This window comes from Pleurodeles waltl, chromosome 6 (genome assembly GCF_031143425.1).
Source record: "Pleurodeles waltl isolate 20211129_DDA chromosome 6, aPleWal1.hap1.20221129, whole genome shotgun sequence".
Lineage (NCBI taxonomy): Eukaryota > Metazoa > Chordata > Amphibia > Caudata > Salamandridae > Pleurodeles > Pleurodeles waltl.
The window spans coordinates 33,946,413-33,971,037 of NC_090445.1; the positions used below are offsets into that span (position 1 = coordinate 33,946,413).

The 24,625-nt window shown below is 48.3% G+C and overlaps 1 protein-coding gene across 6 annotated transcripts in view; it reads right to left on the reverse strand.

The window, feature by feature from the left end:
* The window catches only part of PRRC2A (proline rich coiled-coil 2A), a 1,008,219-nt gene that overhangs the window by 233,944 nt on the left and 749,650 nt on the right, over positions 1 to 24,625 (reverse strand). For all 6 annotated transcript variants that reach the window (XM_069237153.1, XM_069237152.1, XM_069237151.1 and 3 more), the window contains exon 22: positions 19,352 to 19,441. In XM_069237153.1, coding sequence (XP_069093254.1) covers positions 19,352 to 19,441 — 90 coding nt within the window. The remainder of the gene's footprint in view (positions 1 to 19,351; positions 19,442 to 24,625) is intronic.

The window sequence follows — 24,625 nt, forward strand, 5'->3', positions numbered from 1 at the left end:
ACAGTTCCTGGGGGAGGTAAGTTTTTGTTAGTTTTTCCAGGTAAGTAAGACACTTACAGGGTTCAGTTCTTGGTCCAAGGTAGCCCACCGTTGGGGGTTCAGAGCAACCCCAAAGTCACCACACCAGCAGCTCAGGGCTGGTCAGGTGCAGAGTTCAAAGTGGTGCCCAAAACACATAGGCTAGAATGGAGAGAAGGGGGTGCCCCGGTTCCGGTCTGCTTGCAGGTAAGTACCCGCGTCTTCGGAGGGCAGACCAGGGGGGTTTTGTAGGGCACCGGGGGGGACACAAGTCCACACAGAGATTTCACCCTCAGCAGCGCGGGGGCGGCCGGGTGCAGTGTAGGAACAGGCGTCGGGTTCGCAATGTTAGTCTATGAGAGATCTCGGGATCTCTTCAGCGCTGCAGGCAGGCAAGGGGGGGATTCCTCGGGGAAACCTCCACTTGGGTAAGGGAGAGGGACTCCTGGGGGTCACTTCTCCCGTGAAAGTCCGGTCCTTCAGGTCCTGGGGGCTGCGGGTGCAGGGTCTCTCCCAGGCGTCGGGACTTTAGGTTCAAAGAGTCGCGGTCAGGGGAAGCCTCGGGATTCCCTCTGCAGGCGGCGCTGTGGGGGCTCAGGGGGGACAGGTTTTGGTACTCACAGTATCAGAGTAGTCCTGGGGTCCCTCCTGAGGTGTCGGTTCTCCACCAGCCGAGTCGGGGTCGCCGGGTGCAGTGTTGCAAGTCTCACGCTTCTTGCGGGGAGCTTGCAGGGTTCTTTAAAGCTGCTGGAAACAAAGTTGCAGCCTTTCTTGGAGCAGGTCCGCTGTCCTCGGGAGTTTCTTGTCTTTTCGAAGCAGGGGCAGTCCTCAGAGGATGTCGAGGTCGCTGGTCCCTTTGGAAGGCGTCGCTGGAGCAGGATCTTTGGAAGGCAGGAGACAGGCCGGTGAGTTTCTGGAGCCAAGGCAGTTGTCGTCTTCTGGTCTTCCGCTGCAGGGGTTTTCAGCTAGGCAGTCCTTCTTCTTGTAGTTGCAGGAATCTAATTTTCTAGGGTTCAGGGTAGCCCTTAAATACTAAATTTAAGGGCGTGTTTAGGTCTGGGGGGTTAGTAGCCAATGGCTACTAGCCCTGAGGGTGGGTACACCCTCTTTGTGCCTCCTCCCAAGGGGAGGGGGACACAATCCTAACCCTATTGGGGGAATCCCCCATCTGCAAGATGGAGGATTTCTAAAAGTTAGAGTCACTTCAGCTCAGGACACCTTAGGGGCTGTCCTGACTGGCCAGTGACTCCTCCTTGTTTTTCTCATTATTTTCTCCGGCCTTGCCGCCAAAAGTGGGGCCTGGCCGGAGGGGGCGGGCAACTCCACTAGCTGGAGTGTCCTGCTGGGTTGGCACAAAGGAGGTGAGCCTTTGAGGCTCACCGCCAGGTGTGACAATTCCTGCCTGGGAGAGGTGTTAGCATCTCCACCCAGTGCAGGCTTTGTTACTGGCCTCAGAGTGACAAAGGCACTCTCCCCATGGGGCCAGCAACATGTCTCGGTTTGTGGCAGGCTGCTAAAACTAGTCAGCCTACACAGATAGTCGGTTAAGTTTCAGGGGGCACCTCTAAGGTGCCCTCTGGGGTGTATTTTACAATAAGATGTACACTGGCATCAGTGTGCATTTATTGTGCTGAGAAGTTTGATACCAAACTTCCCAGTTTTCAGTGTAGCCATTATGGTGCTGTGGAGTTCGTGTAAAACAGACTCCCAGACCATATACTCTTATGGCTACCCTGCACTTACAATGTCTAAGGTTTTGCTAAGACACTGTAGGGGCACAGTGCTCATGCACTGGTACCCTCACCTATGGTATAGTGCACCCTGCCTTAGGGCTGTAAGGCCTGCTAGAGGGGTGTCTTACCTATACTGCATAGGCAGTGAGAGGCTGGCATGGCACCCTGAGGGGAGTGCCATGTCGACTTACTCATTTTGTTCTCACCAGCACACACAGGCTTGTAAGCAGTGTGTCTGTGCTGAGTGAGGGGTCTCTAGGGTGGCATAAGACATGCTGCAGCCCTTAGAGATCTTTCTTGGCATCAGGGCCCTTGGTACTAGAAGTACCAGTTACAAGGGACTTATCTGAATGCCAGGGTGTGCCAATTGTGGATACAATGGTACATTTTAGGTGAAGGAACACTGGTGCTGGGGCCTGGTTAGCAGGGTCCCAGCACACTTCTCAGTCAAGTCAGCATCAGTATCAGGCAAAAAGTGGGGGGTAACTGCAACAGGGAGCCATTTCTTTACACAAGCCCCCCCCAGCCTACAGGCCAGGAGACTCAGCCCAAGCTGGGAGAGTCTTCCTAGTCTGTCAGGCGAGGAAGAGTAGGAGAAATAGGCTGGTTAGTTGCAGGGCCTACTCTGCCTTACATCCTTCTGTTCAGGTCATTCCCTTTGGGGAACTGACCCACTTCCACAGTGATAGGACCTAGTCTGAATTGCCTCTTGTCTGCCTCTTCAATGTCTCCACCCATTCTTTCTATTTTGGTCTTAGAGGTGTCCACCTCTGCTAACCTTATCTTGGCCAGGGTCACCCCTAGCTTACCCAGAGAGGTTACCCAGAGCTGGAGTAACCCCACCATGACCAATAGGGTCAGGGGGCCTAACTTGCTATTTGGCATGGGGTCAGACCACCATGCTAAGGATAGTGCAGCCATAAAGGCTAACACCCAGCAGAGGCCACTGACAGCTGTCAGTGCCCAGAACCACACCTTTAGCTCTTCACCTAAAAGGGAAGGGGCTAAGTTACAGGCTTCTTTGGGTTCAGGTTGCCTGTCTGCTGTATTGGAGTGGGGGGTTACCACATCTTGTAGTAAACACCCTTCTTCCACTCTTTCTTCTGTTGGCTGAGGAGCCACCCACTCAGGTTTAACAGTTGCCTGACTAGCCAGGACTTCTTGTGGGTCAGGTTGGACTTTATCAGGGCCATTTTTGGAGTTCTCCCCTACTGGAGCAGAATCTCCCTGGCTTGCTGTAACCTTGGCTAAAGGTTGTCCACCCCTCCTACTCTGTTTTCTTTTCTTCTTCTTCTGGGGCCTGCTTGCATTTACTGCAGAGGCAGGATTTCCAGAATCCTTGGGAGAGGACTGGCACTGGACCAGTTCCTCTCTTGGGCTCTGACTAACCTCTGGGTAGTCATTTCCAAGGAGACAATCAAGGGGGAGGTCTGTACTGACTACTACCCTTCTCCAGCTAAGAGTGCCACCCACTTCTATGGGCACTAAAGCCACAGGCCTCTTAGTGACCCTGTCTAGGCTAACTCTTACCCTGGCAGTCTCACCTGGGATGTACTGGTTCGAGAGCACCAGCCTGTCATGAACAATAGTGTGACTGGCACAAGTGTCTCTCAGGGCAGTGGTTGGGATTCCATTCACCAGTAGGTGGTGGAAGTGTCTACTTCCCTCTGGAATCTCCAACTCACCTGTTGGGCTCTGTTTCCAGTTGAAGGCTATGAAGACCTCCTCATCTGAGGAGTCATCTCCCATGGCTACACTGGTTACCCCTGGAATTTTGTTCTGGGGTTTGTTTTTGGGACAAGAAGTGTCCTTGGTGTGGTGCCCAGACTGTTTACAGTTGTGGCACCATGCCTTAGTGGCATCCCAGTTCTTACCCTGGTACCCACCTTTGTTTTGGGTTGTGTCTTGGGGCCCACCCACCTGTTCTGGTTTTTGGGGGCCTACAGAGGACTCTTTTTCTTTGTTTCTAGTGTCACCCACTTTCTCCTGGGGAGTTTTTGTAACCCCTTTCTTTTGGTCACCCCCAGTGGAAGTTTTGGTTACCCTAGTCTTGACCCAGTGGTCTGCCTTCTTTCCCAATTCTTGGGGAGAAATTGGACCTAGGTCTACCAGATACTGATGCAACTTTTCATTGAAGCAGTTACTTAAAATGTGTTCTTTCATAAACAAATTATAAAGCCCAACATAGTCACACACTTCATTTCCAGTTAACCAACCATCTAGTGTTTTTACTGAGTAGTCTACAAAATCAACCCAGGTCTGGCTCGAGGATTTTTGAGCCCCCCTGAATCTAATTCTATACTCCTCAGTGGAGAATCCAAAGCCCTCAATCAGGGTACCCTTCATGAGGTCATAAGATTCTGCATCTTTTCCAGAGAGTGTGAGGAGTCTATCCCTACACTTTCCAGTGAACATTTCCCAAAGGAGAGCACCCCAGTGAGATCTGTTTACTTTTCTGGTTACACAAGCCCTCTCAAAAGCTGTGAACCATTTGGTGATGTCATCACCATCTTCATATTTTGTTACAATCCCTTTGGGGATTTTTAGGATGTCAGGAGAATCTCTGACCCTATTTAAGTTGCTGCCACCATCGATGGGACCTAGGCCCATCTCTTTTCTTTCCCTTTCTATGGCTAGGAGCTGCTTTTCCAAAGCCAATCTTTTGACCATCCTGGCTAACAGGGGGTCATCTTCACTGGAGTTATCCTCAGTGATTTCAGAGGTGTTGGTCTCTCCTGTGAGGGAACCAGCATCTCTGACTATTATTTTTGGAGTCAGGGTTTGAGGGACCCTGTTCTCCCTAGATAGGACTGGTAGGGGGGAATTTTCCTCCAAGTCACTATCCTCTTCCTCTGAGTTGCCACCCTCAGAGGGGTTGGCCTTTTCAAACTCTGCCAAAAGCTCCTGGAGCTGTATTTTGGTAGGTTTGGGGCCCATTGTTATTTTCTTTATTTTACAGAGTGACCTTAGCTCCCTCATCTTAAGATGGAGGTAAGGTGTGGTGTCGAGTTCCACCACAGTCACATCTGTGCTAGACATTTTGCTTCTAAAAGTTGGAATACTTTTTAAGAATCTACAACTGGTTCTAGAATCTAATTCAAACTTTTACAAACTTTTAAACTCTAAAAGAAATGCTAAACAGGATCTAACACAAGGCCCTAGCAGGTCTTTTAAGAATTTAGAAAACTTTTCAAATTGCAAAAATGAATTTCTAATGACAATTTTGGAATTTGTCGTGTGATCAGGTATTGGCTGAGTAGTCCAGCAAATGCAAAGTCTTGTACCCCACCGCTGATCCACCAATGTAGGAAGTTGGCTCTGTATGTGCTATTTCAAAGTAAGGAATAGCATGCACAGAGTCCAAGGGTTCCCCTTAGAGGTAAAATAGTGGTAAAAATAGATAATACTAATGCTCTATTTTGTGGTAGTGTGGTCGAGCAGTAGGCTTATCCAAGGAGTAGTGTTAAGCATTTGTTGTACATACCCATAGACAATAAATGAGGTACACACACTCAGAGACAAATCCAGCCAATAGGTTTTTATATAGAAAAATATCTTTTCTTAGTTTATTTTAAGAACCACAGGTTCAAATTCTACATGTAATATCTCATTCGAAAGGTATTGCAGGTAAGTACTTTAGGAACTTCAAATCATCAAAATTGCATGTATACTTTTCAAGTTATTGACAAATAGCTGTTTTAAAAGTGGACACTTAGTGCAATTTTCACAGTTCCTGGGGGAGGTAAGTTTTTGTTAGTTTTTCCAGGTAAGTAAGACACAGGGTTCAGTTCTTGGTCCAAGGTAGCCCACCGTTGGGGGTTCAGAGCAACCCCAAAGTCACCACACCAGCAGCTCAGGGCTGGTCAGGTGCAGAGTTCAAAGTGGTGCCCAAAACACATAGGCTAGAATGGAGAGAAGGGGGTGCCCCGGTTCCGGTCTGCTTGCAGGTAAGTACCCGCGTCTTCGGAGGGCAGACCAGGGGGGTTTTGTAGGGCACCGGGGGGGACACAAGTCCACACAGAGATTTCACCCTCAGCAGCGCGGGGGCGGCCGGGTGCAGTGTAGGAACAGGCGTCGGGTTCGCAATGTTAGTCTATGAGAGATCTCGGGATCTCTTCAGCGCTGCAGGCAGGCAAGGGGGGGATTCCTCGGGGAAACCTCCACTTGGGTAAGGGAGAGGGACTCCTGGGGGTCACTTCTCCCGTGAAAGTCCGGTCCTTCAGGTCCTGGGGGCTGCGGGTGCAGGGTCTCTCCCAGGCGTCGGGACTTTAGGTTCAAAGAGTCGCGGTCAGGGGAAGCCTCGGGATTCCCTCTGCAGGCGGCGCTGTGGGGGCTCAGGGGGGACAGGTTTTGGTACTCACAGTATCAGAGTAGTCCTGGGGTCCCTCCTGAGGTGTCGGTTCTCCACCAGCCGAGTCGGGGTCGCCGGGTGCAGTGTTGCAAGTCTCACGCTTCTTGCGGGGAGCTTGCAGGGTTCTTTAAAGCTGCTGGAAACAAAGTTGCAGCTTTTCTTGGAGCAGGTCCGCTGTCCTCGGGAGTTTCTTGTCTTTTCGAAGCAGGGGCAGTCCTCAGAGGATGTCGTGGTCGCTGGTCCCTTTGGAAGGCGTCGCTGGAGCAGGATCTTTGGAAGGCAGGAGACAGGCCTGTGAGTTTCTGGAGCCAAGGCAGTTGTCGTCTTCTGGTCTTCCGCTGCAGGGGTTTTCAGCTAGGCAGTCCTTCTTCTTGTAGTTGCAGGAATCTAATTTTCTAGGGTTCAGGGTAGCCCTTAAATACAAAATTTAAGGGCGTGTTTAGGTCTGGGGGGTTAGTAGCCAATGGCTACTAGCCCTGAGGGTGGGTACACCCTCTTTGTGCCTCCTCCCAAGGGGAGGGGGACACAATCCTAACCCTATTGGGGGAATCCCCCATCTGCAAGATGGAGGATTTCTAAAAGTTAGAGTCACTTCAGCTCAGGACACCTTAGGGGCTGTCCTGACTGGCCAGTGACTCCTCCTTGTTTTTCTCATTATTTTCTCCGGCCTTGCCGCCAAAAGTGGGGCCTGGCCGGAGGGGGCGGGCAACTCCACTAGCTGGAGTGTCCTGCTGGGTTGGCACAAAGGAGGTGAGCCTTTGAGGCTCACCGCCAGGTGTGACAATTCCTGCCTGGGAGAGGTGTTAGCATCTCCACCCAGTGCAGGCTTTGTTACTGGCCTCAGAGTGACAAAGGCACTCTCCCCATGGGGCCAGCAACATGTCTCGGTTTGTGGCAGGCTGCTAAAACTAGTCAGCCTACACAGATAGTCGGTTAAGTTTCAGGGGGCACCTCTAAGGTGCCCTCTGGGGTGTATTTTACAATAAGATGTACACTGGCATCAGTGTGCATTTATTGTGCTGAGAAGTTTGATACCAAACTTCCCAGTTTTCAGTGTAGCCATTATGGTGCTGTGGAGTTCGTGTAAAACAGACTCCCAGACCATATACTCTTATGGCTACCCTGCACTTACAATGTCTAAGGTTTTGCTTAGACACTGTAGGGGCACAGTGCTCATGCACTGGTACCCTCACCTATGGTATAGTGCACCCTGCCTTAGGGCTGTAAGGCCTGCTAGAGGGGTGTCTTACCTATACTGCATAGGCAGTGAGAGGCTGGCATGGCACCCTGAGGGGAGTGCCATGTCGACTTACTCATTTTGTTCTCACCAGCACACACAGGCTTGTAAGCAGTGTGTCTGTGCTGAGTGAGGGGTCTCTAGGGTGGCATAAGACATGCTGCAGCCCTTAGAGACCTTTCTTGGCATCAGGGCCCTTGGTACTAGAAGTACCAGTTACAAGGGACTTATCTGAATGCCAGGGTGTGCCAATTGTGGATACAATGGTACATTTTAGGTGAAGGAACACTGGTGCTGGGGCCTGGTTAGCAGGGTCCCAGCACACTTCTCAGTCAAGTCAGCATCAGTATCAGGCAAAAAGTGGGGGGTAACTGCAACAGGGAGCCATTTCTTTACACTGGGTAAGTGACATTTTCCGTTCGGTGGCATGTGTAGCTGCAGATACACATGCTTTGCATAGACTAGTAAGCAGTTATCTCCCCAAAAGCGGTGGTTCAGCCTGTAGGAGTGGAAGTAGTTTGAAATAAAGTTCTTAGTACAGCTTGACCTACTGTGGCTTGTTGTGCGGATAACACGTCTACACAGTAGTGCTTAGTAAATGTGTGAGGCGTAGACCATGTTGCTGCCTTACATATTTCGTTCATTGGAATATTTCCTAGAAAGGCCATGGTGGCACCTTTCTTTCTGGTTGAGTGTGCCTTTGGTGTAATAGGCAGCTCTCTTTTTGCTTTAAGATAGCAGGTTTGGATGCACCTAACTATCCACCTGGCTATACCTTGTTTTGATATTGGATTTCCTGTATGAGGTTTTTGAAATGCAATAAATAGTTGTTTTGTTTTCCTATTTAGTTTTGTTCTGTCAATGTAGTACATTAGTGCTCTTTTGATGTCTAATGTATGTAGTGCTCTTTCAGCTATTGAGTCTGGCTGTGGGAAGAACACTGGTAATTCTACTGTTTGATTTAAGTGGAACGGTGAGATAACCTTTGGTAAGAATTTTGGGTTGGTTCTTAGAACTACCTTATTTTTGTGTATTTGAATAAATGGTTCTTGTATAGTAAACGCCTGAATTTCACTTACTCTTCTTAGAGATGTAATGGCAACGAGAAATGCAACTTTCCACGTCAGGTATTGCATTTTGCAAGAATGCATGGGTTCGAAAGGTGGGCCCATGAGTCTTGTTAAGACAATATTGAGGTTCTATGAAGGAACAGGTGGTGTCCTTGGTGGTATAATTCTTTTTAGTCCTTCCATAAACGCTTTAATGACAGGTATTCTAAATAGGGAAGTTGAATGAGTAATTTCTAGGTATGCAGATATTGCTGCAAGATGAATCTTTATGGAAGAGAAAGCTAGATTTGACTTTTGCAAATGTAGTAAATACCCTACTACATCTTTTGGAGATGCATGCAATGGTTGAATTTGATTATTATGACAGTAACAAACAAATCTTTTCCATTTACTTGCATAGCAGTGTCTAGTGGAAGGTTTTCTAGCTTGTTTTATGACCTCCATACACTCTTGAGTGAGGTTTAAATGTCCAAATTCTAGGATTTCAGGAGCCAAATCGCTAGATTCAGCGATGCAGGGTTTGGATGCCTGATCTGTTGTTTGTGTTGTATTAACAGATCTGGCCTGTTGGGTAGTTTGACATGAGGTACTACTGACAGGTCTAGTAGTGTGGTATACCAAGGTTGTCTTGCCCATGTTGGTGCTATCAGTATGAGTTTGAGTTTGTTTTGACTCAATCTGTTTACTAGATATGGAAGTAGAGGGAGAGGGGGGAAAAGCGTACGCAAATATCCCTGACCAATTCATCCATAGAGCATTGCCTTGGGATTGCCGGTGTGGGTACCTGGATGCGAAGTTTTGGCATTTTGCGTTTTCTTTTGTTGCAAATAGATCTATTTGAGGTGTTCCCCAAATTTGGAAGTAATTGTTTAGGATTTGGGGGTGAATTTCCCATTCGTGGACCTGTTGGTGATTCCGAGAGAGATTGTCTGCTAGCTGGTTCTGGATCCCTGGAATAAATTGTGCTATTAGTCGAATGTGGTTGTGAATCGCCCAATGCCATATTTTTTGTGTTAGGAGACACAACTGTGTCGAATGTGTCCCCCCCTGTTTGTTTAAATAATACATTGTCGTCATGTTGTCTGTTTTGACAAGAATGTCTTTGTGGGTTATCATGGGTTGGAATGCTTTCAATGCTAGAAATACTGCTAACAGTTCTAGGTGATTTATATGAAACTTTCTTTGATGTATGTCCCATTGTCCTTGGATGCTGTGTTGATTGAGGTGTGCTCCCCACCCTGTCATGGAAGCATCTGTTATCACGTATTGTGGCACTGGGTCTTGGAAAGGCCGCCCTTTGTTTAAATTTGTACTGTTCCACCATAGAAGCGAGATGTATATTTTGCGGTCTATCAACACCAGATCTAGAAGTTGACCCTGTGCATGTGACCATTGTGATGCTAGGCACTGTTGTAAGGGCCGCATGTGCAATCTTGCGTTTGGGACAATGGCTATGCATGAGGACATCATGCCTAGGAGTTTTAATACCATTTTTGCATGTATCTTTTGATTTGGATACATGGCTTGTATCACCTTGTGAAAATTTTGAACTCTTTGTGGACTTGGAGTGGCTATCCCTTTTGTTGTGTTGATTGTCGCTCCTAAGTATTGCTGTGTTTGACACAGCACAAGGTGTGACTTTGCATAGTTGATGGAGAAACCCAGCTTGTAAAGGGTTTGTATAACAATCTGTGTGGTGTGAACACTTTGTTAGCGAGTTGGTCTTGATTAGCCAATCGTCTAGGTACGGGAACACGTGTATTTGCTGCCTCCTGATGTGTGCAGCTACTACTGCTAGACACTTTGTAAAGACTCTTGGCGCTGTTGTTATTCCGAATGGCAACACTTTGAATTGGTAGTGTATTCCTTTGAATACGAACCTTAAGTATTTCCTGTGCGAGGGATGTATCGGTATATGGAAATACGCATCTTTTAGATCTAATGTTGTCATGTAGTCTTGCTGTTTCAGCAGTGGGATTACGTCTTGTAATGTCACCATGTGAAAGTGGTCTGATTTGATGTAGGTGTTTAGTGTTCTGAGGTCTAGTATTGGTCTTAGAAAGTACAGTGAGTAAACTCCTGTGTTCTTTTGTGGACCTGGTACTAGTTCTATTGCGTCGTTTTGCAGTAATGCCTGAACTTCTAGTTCTAGAAGGTCTATATGCTGTTTTGACATATTGTGTGTTTTCAGTGGGACGTTTGGAGGGAGTTGGAGAAATTCTATGCAATAACCATGTTGGATAATTGCTAAGACCCAAGTGTCTGTTGTTATTTCCTCCCAAGATTTGTAGAACTGGCTTAGTCTTCCCCCCACTGGTGTTGTGTGAAGGGGTTGAGTGACATGTGAGTCACTGCTTGTTTTGAGGAGTTTTTGGACCTTGAAATTTTCCCCGGTTTCTTGGGAATTGGCCCCCTTTGTATTGGCCTCGAAAGCCTCCCCTTTGGTATTGTCCCTGGTAGGTAGGCGGTGTTGTTTGTGAGGTGCTGGCTTGTGTGGCTTGACCTCGAAATCCTCCTCTGAAAGTGGTTTTACGAAATGTGCCAAATGTGCCTCTGCCCTGCGGGGAATAGAGTGCGCCCATGGCTTTAGCTGTATCAGTGTCCTTCTTTAATTTTTCAATTGCAGTGTCCACTTCTGGGCCAAACAATTGTTGTTCATTGAACGGCATATTAAGCACTGCCTGCTGTATCTCAGGTTTGAAGCCGGATGTGCGCAGCCATGCGTGCCTCCTTATTGTTACAGCAGTATTTATTGTTCTTGCAGCTGTATCTGCTGCATCCATAGAAGAACGGATTTGGTTGTTGGAAATGTTCTGTCCCTCTTCAACCACTTGTTTTGCCCGTTTCTGGAATTCTTTGGGGAGGTGCTCGATGAGATGCTGCATCTCGTCCCAATGGGCTCTGTCATATCGCGCTAGGAGTGCCTGCGAGTTGGCGATGCGCTATTGATTTGCAGCTTGTGCTGCAACCCTTTTCCCCGCTGCATCAAACTTGCGGCTTTCCTTGTCAGGAGGTGGTGCGTCGCCTGATGTGTGCGAGTTGGCTCTTTTACGAGCTGCTCCTACGACAACTGAATCTGGTGTCAGTTGTGATGTAATAAAAGCAGGGTCTGTGGGCGGTGCCTTGTATTTCTTCTCCACCCTTGGAGTTATTGCTCTGCTTTTCACTGGCTCCTTAAAAATTTGTTTAGCGTGCCTTAGCATCCCCGGGAGCATAGGAAGGCTTTGATAATTGCTATGGGTGGATGACAGGGTGTTAAAGAGGAAGTCATCCTCGATAGGCTCGGAGTGCAGCGATACATTATGAAACTCTGCTGCCCTAGCTACCACCTGTGCATATGCCGTACTGTCCTCAGGCGGTGAGGGCTTAGTGGGGTATGACTCAGGGCTATTGTCTGATACTGGAGCGTCATAGAGATCCCATGCATCCTGATCATCTTGGCTCATGGTGGTATGAGCTGGTGATTGTGGCGGAGTCTGTGCCGGTGATATATGAGCTGTCGGTGGTGGAGAGGGTGGTGGAGTTACCTTCTTTACCACTTTTGCTTGTGGTGTCTTGTCTTGGCTTTGGAACTCTAGTTTTCTTTTCCTTCTGAATGGGGGAAGTGTGCTGATTTTCCCTGTCCCACTTTGTATAAAGATCCGCTTTTGCGTGTGATCTACGTCTGTTTCTTTTAGTTCCTCCTCAAATCGGTGTCTTTGTAGTTGGGAGGAAAGTGATTGTTCCTCTGAATAGGAACTGGCTTTCGGTTCGGTTGCTGGGCGTTTTGGCACCGAAACAGTTCTTTTTGTTATTTTCGGCTCCGACGAGATTTTTCTCTTTTTCGGCGTCGCACCCTCTCGGTGTCGACCATCTTTGGTGCCGCTATCTCTGTGCCGAGCAGCTTCGGTGCCGCTGTCTCTGTGCCGAGCAGCTTCGGTGCCGCTGTCTCTGTGCCGAGCAGCTTCGGTGCCGCTGTCTCTGTGCCGACCCTTTTCTGCGGCACTTTCTCGGTCCCGAGATTGCTGGGTGCCTGTGTCTCGACCTGAGTCGGACGATCTCGGCACCGTCTCGCCCTTCTTCGGTGCCGATGGATGGTCACTTACTTTATGGGTTGAGCCATGGCCTGTTGGCAGTGGCGTCCCCTGGGCTTTGTCTGTTTTTCCCTGTGATGTTTGTTTCGACGTCTTACTCACGGTTTCCTCGACGTCGAATTCTTCGGAGTCCGATTCGTGGATGGAGAATGTTTCTTCTTCTCTCTCTTCCTCGAACCTTCGTTGTCCTGTCGGCGTGGACGCCATCTGTAACCTTCTGGCTCTTCGGTCTCGGAGCGTTTTTCTCGACCGAAACGCTCGACAGGCCTCACACGTCTCTTCTTTGTGCTCGGGTGACAGGCACAAGTTACAGACCAAATGTTGGTCTGTATAGGGGTATTTACTGTGGCATTTAGGACAGAATCGGAACGGGGTCCGTTCCATCAGTCTCGATGTTGCACGCGGTCGGGCCGACCAGGCCCAGACGGGGGATCGAAATTACCCCGAAGGGCTACCGGAGCTCTTCTGGATTCGGTGTCGGCTCTAATCTAACTCGATACCGAACGAAACAATACCGCCGAATTTTCCGTTGATTCCGACTATCTTTCCAACCCGAAACACGGAGCAAAAAGGAACACGTCCGAACCCGATGGCGAAAAAAAAAACAATCTAAGATGGAGTCGACGCCCATGTGCAATGGAACCAAAGGAGGAGGAGTCCCTCGTCTCGTGACTCGAAAAGACTTCTTCGAAGAAAAACAACTTGTAACACTCCGACCCAACACCAGACGGCGGACTATGCAAAGCATGTGTATCTGCAGCTACACATGCCACCGAACACGAGAACACATGCTCAAAGACTTAACTCCAGGCCAATAGGTTTTTATATAGAAAAATATTATTTTCTTAATTTATTTTAGAACCACAAGATTCTGAATTCAAGTAATGTAGGAAAATGGCTCCCTGTTGCAGTTACCCCCCTCTTTCTGCCTGATACAGATGCTGACTTGACTGAGAAGTGCGCTGGGACCCTGCTAACCAGGCCCCAGCACCATTGTTCTTTCACCTAAGATGTACCATTGTTTCCACAACTGGCACACACCTGGCACACGGATAAGTCCCTTGTAAAAGGTACCAATGGTACCAAGGGCCCTGTGACCAGGGAAGGTCCCTAAGGGCTGCAGCATATGTTGTACCACACTAAGGGACCCCTCACCTAACACATGCACATTGCCATTGTAGATTGTGTGGGTTGGTGGGGAGAAAAAGGCAAAATCGACATTGCATCTGTACCCCTGACTTTTTGCCTTTGCTGATGCCAAGTTATGATTTGAAGGTGTGCTGAGGCCTGCTAACCAGGCCCCAGCACCAGTGTTCTTTCCCTAACCTGTACCTTTGTTTCCACAATTGGCACACCCTGGCATCCAGGTAAGTCCCTTGTAACTGGTAGCCCTGGTACCAAGGGCCCTGATGCCAGGGAAGGTCTCTAAGGGCTGCAGCATGTCTTATGCCACCCTGGAGACCCCTCACTCAGCACAGACACACTGCTTGGCAGCTTGTGTTTGCTGGTGGGGAGAAAATGACTAAGTCGACATGGCACTCCCCTCAGGGTGCCATGCCAACCTCACACTGCCTACAGGTATAGATAAGTCACCCCTCTAGCAGGCCTTACAGCCCTAAGGCAGGGTGCACTATACCATAGGTGAGGGCATAGGTGCATGAGCACTATGCCCCTACAGTGTCTAAGCAAAACCTTAGACATTGTAAGTGCAGGGTAGCCATAAGAGTATATGGTCTGGGAATCTGCAAAACACGAACTCCACAACACCATAATGGCTACACTGAAAACTGGGAAGTTTGGTATCAAACTTCTCAGCACAATAAATGCACACTGATGCCAGTGTACATTTTATTGTGAAATACACCCCAGAGGGCATCTTAGAGATGCCCCCTGAAAACATACCCGACTTCCAGTGTGGGCTGACTAGTTACTCACGGGCTTGCAGTCGCCGGGGAGTCCTCCCTGAGGTGTTTGTTCTCTGTATCTCGAGCCGGGGGCGTTGGGTGCAGAGTGTGAAGTCTCACTCGTCGGGCGGGAAACGTGCAGTCTTTGAAAGTTGCTTCTTTGTTGCAAAGAAGTAGCTGGTTTTGAACAGGGCCGCTGTTCACAGGAGTCTCTTGGTCCTTTTGTCCAGGGCAGTCCTCTGAGACTCCATAGGTCGCTGGTCCCTGTCGGATGCATCGCTAGAGCAGGTTTTCGAAGTTGGAGACAGGCTGGTAGGGCTGGGGCCAAAGCAGTTGTCGTCTTCCTCCTTCTCTGCAGGCTTGTAGGTCATCAGTCCTCCTTGTTTCTTCAGAATGCAGGAATCTAGTTTCCTAGGTTCTGGGTTGCCCCTAAATACTGAATTTAGGGGTGTGTTTTGGTCTGGGAGGGCCGTAGCCAATGGCTACTGTTCTTGAGGGTGGCTACACCCTCTTTGTGCCTCCTCCCTGTGGGGAGGGGTGCACATCCCTAATCCTATTGGGGGAATCCTCCAAAATCAAGATGGAGGATTTCTAAAGGCAGGGGTCACCTCAGCTCAGGACACCTTAGGGGCTGTCCTGACTGGTGAGTGACTCCCTCTTGTTTTTCTCATTATCTCCCCTGGACTTGCAGCCAGAAGTGGGGGCTGTGTCCAGGGGGTGGGCATCTCCACTAGCTGGAGTGCCTGGGGGCATTGTAACACGAAGCTTGAGCCTTTGAGGCTCACTGCCAGGTGTTACAGTTCCTGCAAGGGGGGGGGGGGGAAGGGGTTCAGCATCTCCACCCAATGCAGGCTTTGTTTCTGGCCTCAGAGAGCACAAAGGCTCTCACTCCAGGGGGTCAGAAACTTGTATCTCAGCAACAGGCTGGCACAGACCAGTGTAAGATGCCCTCTGTGTGCATTTCATAATAAATCCAACACTGGCATCAGTGTGGGTTTATTATTCTGAGAAGTTTGATACCAAACATCCCAGTGTTCAGTGTAGCCATAATGGAGCTGTGGAGTTCGTTTTGACAAACTCCCGACCATATACTTAATATGGCCACACTGTACTTAAAATGTCTAAGAATAGACAGACACTGTAGGGGGATATTGCTCATGCAGCTATGCCCTCACCTGTGGTACAGTGTACCCTGCCTTAGGACTTTAAGGCCTGCTAGAGTGGTGACTTACCAATGCCACAGGCAGTATTTTGTAGGCATGGCATCCTGAGGGGGATGCTGTAGGAAGTTGGCTCTGTATGCACTATTTCAAAGTAAGAAATAGCATGCACAGAGTCCAAGGGTTCCCCTTAGAGGTAAGATAGTGGCAAAAAGAGATAATTCTAATGCTCTATTTTGTGGTAGTGTGGTCGAGAAGTAGGCTTATCAGAGGGTAGTGTTAAGCATTTGTTGTACACACACAAGCAATAAATGTGGAACACACACTCAAAGACTTACTCCAGGCCAATAGGTTTTTATCTGTGCAGAGTGGAAAGTCTCACGCTTCCGGCGGGAAACGTGTGGTCTTTAAAAGTTGCTTCTTTGTTGCAAAGATGCAGTCTTTGTGGAACAGGGCCGCTGTCCCCGGGTGTTCTTGGTCCTTTGGGATGCAGGGTAGTCCTCTGAGGCTTTAGAGGTCACTGGACCCTGGGGGATGAGTCGCTGTAGCAGTTCTTCTTGAAGTGGGGGGAAAGGCCGGTAGGGCTGGGGCCAAAGCAGTTGGTTTCTCCGTCTTCTCTGCAGGGCTTCAGGTCAGCAGTCCTTCTTCGTCTTCAGGTTGCAGGAATCTATTTTCCTAGGTTCTGGGGGGCCCTAAATACTCAATTTAGGGGTGTGTTTAGGTCTGGGAGGTTAGTAGCCAATGGCTACTAGCCCTGAGGGTGGCTACACCCTCTTTGTGCCTCCTCCCTGAGAGGAGGGGGGCACATCCCTAATCCTATTGGGGGAATCCTCCATCTGCAAGATGGAGGATTTCTAAAAGTCAGAGTCACCTCAGCTCAGGACAACTTAATGGTTGTCCTGACTGGCCAGTGACGACTCATTGTTTTTCTCATTATCTCCTCCGGCCTTGCCGCCAAAAGTGGGGTCATGGCCGGAGGGGGCGGGCATCTCCACAAGCTGGGATGCCCTGTGGTGCTGTAACAAAGGGGGTGAGCCTTTGAGGCTCACCGCCAGGTTTTACAGTTCCTGTAGGGGGAGGTGAGAAGCTCCCTGTTGCAGTTACCCCCACTTTTTGCCTGATTCTGACTTGACCGAGAAGTGTGCTGGGACCCTGCTAACCAGGCCTCACCACCAGTGTTCTTTCACCTAAGAGGTACCATTGTTTCCACAATTGGCACACCTCTGGCATACAGATAAGTCCCTTTTAAAAGGTACCAGTGGTACCAAGTTCCCTGTGACCCTGAACCTAGGATCAGATTCCTGCAACCTACAACAACAACATGGACTGCTGACCTGAAAGCTCTGCAGAGACGACGGAGACGACAACTGACTTGGCCCCAGCCCTATCGGCCTGTCTCCAGACTCAAAGAACCTGCATAGCAATGCATACGGCGGGACCAGCGACCTCTGAGGACTCAAAGGACTGCCCTGCACCCAAAGGACCAAGAACCTCCCGAGAACAGCGGCACTATTCAGAAACAGCAATAAACTTGCCACAAAGGCGCAACTTTTAAAGAGACTCTCCCCTTCCCACCAGAAGCGTGAGTCTTCACACACTACACCCAACGCCCCCGGCTCAATTCCAGGACAACAAACACTGAAGAGAGGATTCCCAGGCGACTCCAATGACATGGACACCCTGAGTCAACCTCCCTGCACCCCCACAGCGACGTCTGCATAGATGATCCAGAGGCTCCCTGGTAACAAAGGAACCCGACGCCTGGACCAAACACTGCACCCACAGCCCCCAGGACCGAGAAGAACCACCTACCAGTGCAGGAGTGACCAGCAGGCGGCCCTCATCCTAGCCCAGTTGGTGGCTGGCCCGAGAAACCCCCCTGTGCCCTTCCTGCATCGTCAGAGTGACCCCCGGGTCCCTCCACTGCTTTCTATAGCAAACCCAACGCCTGCTTTGCCCACTGCACCCAGCCGTCCCAGTGCTGCTGAGGGTATTTTTTGTGGGCTTGTCCCAACTTTTGGAATGGCTTCTTGAAGAGGAAGAAGAGTCCTCACTGTCATAGTCAGAAACTGGATGATCTCTTGCCTTCCCTCCCTGTTCTTTAAGGTTTTGGAGGTAAAGGTACAACATATCTTACAATCATCCTTTGCAGAATGTTTCAGATAAAGGCAGTAGATACAATTCAGGTGTGCACCTTCAGACTGCAACCTTTTCTTACCACAGGTTTCAACAGGATGTGAGTAAACCGTTTCTTTCCTTGTCAGACATAGTGACGGCCTTTGTAAGTAGAAGTCAACTGAGAAGAGCTAAATTATTTTGGATATCCAAAAAACAGTGAAAAGCAGAGCTCTGTGGAGACTCCCTAGCATGACATGAAGTAGAAAATCTGAGGGACTGGCGATTCTCTCAGGAGGGTGCTAAAGGGTGGTGTCACTTAATCGGTGTATTCTTAAGTTTGGTCAAAATGACTTATAGAATGTTAAACAGAGGCCTGGGGCCTTTAGCTTTCAGCCTATCTCAATACTACTTTATAAAAGGTACCAGGAACTCCCATCTCGACAACCAGGAATGATTCAAGCATGTGAAACTTGAAAGATCCAATACTGGAGTAAGTTGAATTTTGCCAGTTGGGGACAAGTCAATTAAACATACACCATTTTCAGGATCAGAGCACATGCACTGAGTCCTGTTTAGCAGGGCTCAGGACATTTCAAAGCCATTACACCAGAACATAGTAGACAAAATGGGGTCAAAAAGTGGTGGGGGTAAACCTGCAATAACCCTGTTTCTTACAACATCTGTCTTATCTTAAGTGGAGGGCACCTGTAATTTAAGTACTTCAGATACCCTCTGAACTACCACTGCAAATGAGGCTGTTTTACATCAGTGGCCCATGTGGTAAGTCTGGGTCTGTCTAAGGTAAAGTATCAAACCCTCTGGCGTTCTGTAAATCAAGAAATTATCAGTATAATGAAGGGCAAGGATTACCTATCAGTATCCTAAATTTACCCTGCCCTGGCACAGGAAGACAGTGAGACCCAAAATGAAAATGGAGCCTTTACTGATAGTTGGGACATGGTGAAGGCAATGGACTTGAGACCGTCTTCATGACAGCTGATTCTGCTTTTGTAATTTCATAATGTGACATTGGTCGAGCTTGGGCCAACTTCTGTTCGGGGTCCTACATCAGCAGAGGATGAACCACCAGTTCAACTAGAGAAGGTCACAGCATGCATGTCAGGGCTGGAGTAGAAGTCTGTGTAGTTGGTATATAGACAACACTAGGCAAGGAACCACCCAGCTAGATGTCCTTGCGGTTCATTGGTGTGCAAGGCGGCGAAAAATGCATCAAAGAACTGAAGAACCTGTTCTGCAGCCCTTGACATCGAGGGAATATGACATAAATATTGATGCCCTTGTACCTTTTCTCTGGTGTCAGAGCTGGGTGAATGGGGTTGAGTCCTGTTTTGGTTTCTTATGTATAGACTAGAAATTACCTGGAGATTTTGTGAGGGAAGATATATTTGTAGATATATATTGTACTCCAAAAGCTCATCACAACAACAATAATAACAACAAGTAAGGAACATATGAAATCGGAAAGAGGCCCACTGACTGGAAACTGCACAGCCGGAAGAACACCAAGAGGCTCTTCAAAATAGCAGTGAAACTAAACAAGTTTCTAGATACATTGAGGTTTTCTAAGGTCAAAAAAGGGATGCAATAAATTTTTTTTATAGATCAACCATTTTAATCTTTGTCACTATTTAACTTGTGAGCCTGGCAAAACAGCTATGCCACTTACTCCAAGGACTGCAGGCTCCTGCAACGAGTTGTTCATCTCTTCCTTATCACATTTCGGAGAATTTACAGACTTGAGATGCAATTCAGAGCCCTAAACAAATAGAAGAGCAATTTATGTGTGGAGCATTTCAACCTGAGAAGCGTTCACAGATGTTACGTTGAGCAAATATTATATAGGAGCATTTTTAGGACTATAAAAAGCCATCTTTACTTTATGAGTAAAGGAAAAGTTACTTACCTTGAGTAGCGCCATATCTGGTAGAGACTAGCTGCAGATTCCTTACCTTTGAATTCTCCCCAGTTGTCAGATTGGTTCCAGATTTTCGTGAGCAGTACCCCTGCACCAGTAGGTGACATCGATCGACTCCACTTCCATTGTCAGCATTGTTTGCACTAGAAATGACGTTGCAGTTCCTATGTAGGCACCAACTAGATGCGCTAACGTCACTTTCTTTTCATGATTTTTCACGCCAGAAGCACAGAGCAATGAAGAACACTGACCACTGGTACGTCCAAACTACCGCACTGAAAGGGGAATCCCTGCCCCTAGAAATCTGTTAGCAGAATGGAATGATGGGTGAGTCGGTAAGGAATCTGCAGCTAGACAGTCTCTACCAGATAATGCATTACCGAAGGTAAGTAACTTGTACATATGATATAGACTTCTAGCAGATTTCTTACATCTGAATAGACACCCAAGGAATACCATCCCTGGAGGTGGGTATGCAAACCAATTTGAAACAAAAAGTCCTGCAGGACTGAATGGGCAAAGTGCCAGTCGTGACGGACCTAACTGTAGTGTTTGGTAAATGTGTAGAAATGCCCACTGTAAGGAAATGCTTCCTTGGCATGGTTACCCCCTGACTTTTTGCCTTTGCTGATGCTAAGTTATGATTTTAAAGTGTGCTGGGACCCTGCAAACCAGGCCCCAGCACCAGTGTTCTTTCCCCTAAAATGTACCATTGTCTCCACAATTGGCACAACCCTGGCACTCAGGTAAGTCCCTTGTAACTGGTACCCCTGGTACCAAGGGCCCAGATGCCAGGGAAGGTCCCTAAGGGCTGCATCATGTCTTATGCCACCCTGGGGACCCCTCACTCAGCACCTGAACACTGCTTCACAGCTTGTGTTTGCTGGTGGGGAGAAAATGACTAAGTCAACATGGCACTCACCTCAGAGTGCCATGCCCACCTCACACTGCCTGTGGCATAGGTAAGTCACCCCTCTAGCAGGTCTTACAGCCCTAAGGCAGGGTGAACTATACCACAGGTGAGGGCATATGTGGATGAGCACTATGCCCCTACAGTGTCTAAGCAAAACCTTAAACATTGTAATTGCAGGGTAGCCATAAGAGTATATGGTCTGGGAGTCTGTCAAACACGAACTCCACAGCACCATAATAGCTACACTGAAAACTGGGAAGTTTTGTATCATACTTCTCAGCACAATATGATGCCAGTGTGCAATTTATTGTAAAATACACACAGAGGGCATCTTAGAGATGCCCCCTGAAAACATACCCAACTTCAGTGTAGGCTGACTAGTTTTTGCCAGCCTGCCACACACCACATGTTGCTGGCCACATGGGGAGAGTGACCTTGTCACTCTGTGGCCAGGAACAAAGCCTGTACTGGGTGGAGGTGCTTCTCACCTCCCCCTGCAGGAACTGGGGGTGAGCCTCAAAGGCTCACCCCTTTTGTTACAGCACCCCAGGGCAACCCAGCTAGTGGAGATGCCCACCCCTCTGGCCACTGCCCTCACTTTTGGTGGCAAGGCTGGAGGAGATCATGAGAAAAACAAGGAGGACTCACCCACCAGTCAGGACAGCCCCTAAGGTGTCCTGAGCTGAGGTGACCCTTACTTTTAGAAATCCTCCATCTTGTAGAAGGAGGATTCCCCCAATAGGATTAGGGACGTGCCCCCCTCCCCACAGGGAGGAGGCACAAAGAGGGTGTAACCACCCTCAAGGACAGTAGCCATTGGCTACTGCCCTCCCAGACCTACACACACCCCTAAATTCAGTATTTAGGGGCCCCCAGAACCTAGGAAACTAGATTCCTGCAACCTTAACAAGAAGGAATTGTAGGAAGTTGGCTCTGTATGTGCTATTTCAAAGTAAGGAATAGCATGCACAGAGTCCAAGGGTTCCCCTTAGAGGTAAAATAGTGGTAAAAATAGATAATACTAATGCTCTATTTTGTGGTAGTGTGGTCGAGCAGTAGGCTTATCCAAGGAGTAGTGTTAAGCATTTGTTGTACATACACATAGACAATAAATGAGGTACACACACTCAGAGACAAATCCAGCCAATAGGTTTTTGTATAGAAAAATATATTTTCTTAGTTTATTTTAAGAACCACAGGTTCAAATTCTACATGTAATATCTCATTCGAAAGGTATTGCAGGTAAGTACTTTAGGAACTTTAAAGCATAAAAATTGCATGTATACTTTACAAGTTATTGACAAATAGCGGTTTTAAAAGTGGACACTTAGTGCAATTTTCACAGTTCCTGGGGGAGGTAAGTTTTTGTTAGTTTTACCAGGTAAGTAAGACACTTACAGGGTTCAGTTCTTGGTCCAAGGTAGCCCACCGTTGGGGGTTCAGAGCAACCCCAAAGTCACCACACCAGCAGCTCAGGGCCGGTCAGGTGCAGAGTTCAAAGTGGTGCCCAAAACACATAGGCTAGAATGGAGAGAAGGGGGTGCCCCGGTTCCGGTCTGCTTGCAGGTAAGTACCCGCGTCTTCGGAGGGCAGACCAGGGGGGTTTTGTAGGGCACCGGGGGGGGGGACACAAGCCCACACAGAAATTTCACCCTCAGCAGCGCGGGGGCGGCCGGGTGCAGTGTTGAAACAAGCGTCGGGTTCGCAATGTTAGTCTATGAGAGATCTCGGGATCTCTTCAGCGCTGCAGGCAGGCAAGGGGGGGGTTCCTCGGGGAAACCTCCACTTGGGCAAGGGAGAGGGACTCCTGGGGGTCACTTCTCCAGTGAAAGTCCGGTCCTTCAGGTCCTGGGGGCTGCGGGTGCAGGGTCTCTCCCAGGCGTCGGGACTTAGGATTCAAAGAGTCGCGGTCAGGGGAAGCCTCGGGATTCCCTCTGCAGGCGGCACTGTGGGGACTCAGGGGGGACAGGTTTTGGTACTCACAGTATCAGAGTAGTCCTGGGGTCCCTCCTGAGGTGTTGGATCTCCACCAGCCGAGTCGGGGTCGCCGGGTGCAGTGTTGCAAGTCTCACGCTTCTTGCGGGGAGCTTGCAGGGTTCTTTCAAGGCTGCTGGAAACAAAGTTGCAGCCTTTCTTGGAGCAGGTCCGCTGGAGTTTCTTGTCTTTTCGAAGCAGGGGCAGTCCTCAGAGGATGTCGAGGTCGCTGGTCCCTTTGGAAGGCGTCGCTGGAGCAGGATCTTTGGAAGGCAGGAGACAGGCCGGTGAGTTTCTGGAGCCAAGGCAGTAGTCGTCTTCTGGTCTTCCTCTGCAGGGGTTTTCAGCTAGGCAGTCCTTCTTGTAGTTGCAGGAATGAAAATGTCACTTACCCAGTGTACATCTGTTCGTGGCATCAGTCGCTGAGATTCACATGGTATGCATGAGCTCGCCATCTGGTGTTGGGTCGGAGTGTTACAAGTTGTTTTTCTTCGAAGAAGTGTTTTCGAGTCACGGGACCGAGTGACTCCTCCTTCTGTGCTCATTGCGCATGGGCGTCGACTCCATCTTCGATTGTTTTCCCCGCAGAGGGTGAGGTAGGAGTTGTACTATAGTAATAGTGCCCGCGCAATGAAAAATGTAAGTATGTACCTATTAAAGGATTAAATAATATATATACAAATGTACAAAATTGAAGGTAATTTCTGAACTGCTACAGGCTTCCGGGGAGGTGGGTGGGTCCATGTGAATCTCAGCGACTGATGCCACGAACAGATGTACACTGGGTAAGTGACATTTTCAGTTCGATGGCATCTGTCGCTGTAGATACACATGGTATGCATAGACTAGTAAGCAGTTAGTTCCCCATAAGCGGTGGTTTAGCCTGTAGGAGTAGAAGTTGTCTGAAATAGAGTTCTTAATACAGCTTGACCTACTGTAGCTTGTTGTGCGGATAGCACATCTATACAGTAGTGTTTGGTGAATGTGTGAGGCGTAGACCAAGTGGCTGCCTTACATATTTCCTGCATTGGGATGTTTCCTAAAAAGGCCATTGAAGCACCTTTTTTCCTTGTTGAATGTGCCCTGGGAGTAATGGGCAGTTGTCTTTTTGCTTTAAGGTAGCAGATTTGGATGCATTTAACTATCCATCTGGCTATACCTTGTTTTGATATTGGGTTACCTGCATGAGGTTTTTGGAATGCAATAAATAGCTGTTTAGTTTTCCTGATGTTTTTTGTTCTGTCAATGTAGTACATTAATGCTCTTTTGACATCTAATGTATGTAGTGCTCTTTCAGCCACAGAATCTGGCTGTGGGAAAAAAACTGGTAGTTCTACCGTTTGATTTAGATGGAATGGTGAAATAACTTTGGGTAAAAATTTTGGATTAGGTCGTAGGACGACCTTATTTTTATGTATTTGTATAAAAGGCTCTTGTGTTGTGAACGCTTGAATTTCACTTACTCTTCTTAGAGATGTAATGGCGATGAGAAAGGCAACTTTCCAGGTTAGGAATTGTATTCCGCAAGAGTGCATGGGTTCGAAAGGTGGGCCCATGAGTCTTGTTAGAACCACGTTTAGGTTCCATGAAGGAACAGGTGGTGTTCTTGGTGGTATAATTCTTTTAAGCCCTTCTATGAATGCTTTGATAACTGGTATCCTATACAAGGAAGTTGAATATGTAGTTTGCAGGTATGCAGATATTGCTGCAAGGTGTATTTTAATAGAAGAGAAGGCTAGCTTTGCTTTTTGTAAATGAAGCAAGTAATTTACTATATGTTTTGGAGTTGCGTGTAGTGGTTGTATCTGATTATGATGGCAGTACCAAACAAATCTTTTCCACTTACTTGCGTAGCAGTGTCTAGTGGATGGCCTTCTGGCCTGCTTTATGACTTCCATACACTCTTGGCTAAGTTGTAAGTGTCCGAATTCTAGGATTTCAGGAGCCAGATTGCTAGATTCAGCGATGCTGGGTCCGGGTGTCTGATCTGTTGGTTGTGTTGCGTTAACAGATCTGGTTTGTTGGGCAGTTTGATGTGTGGTACTACAGACAGATCTAGCAGTGTTGTGTACCAGGGTTGTCTTGCCCACGTTGGTGCTATTAAAATGAGTTTGAGTTTGTTTTGACTCAATTTGTTT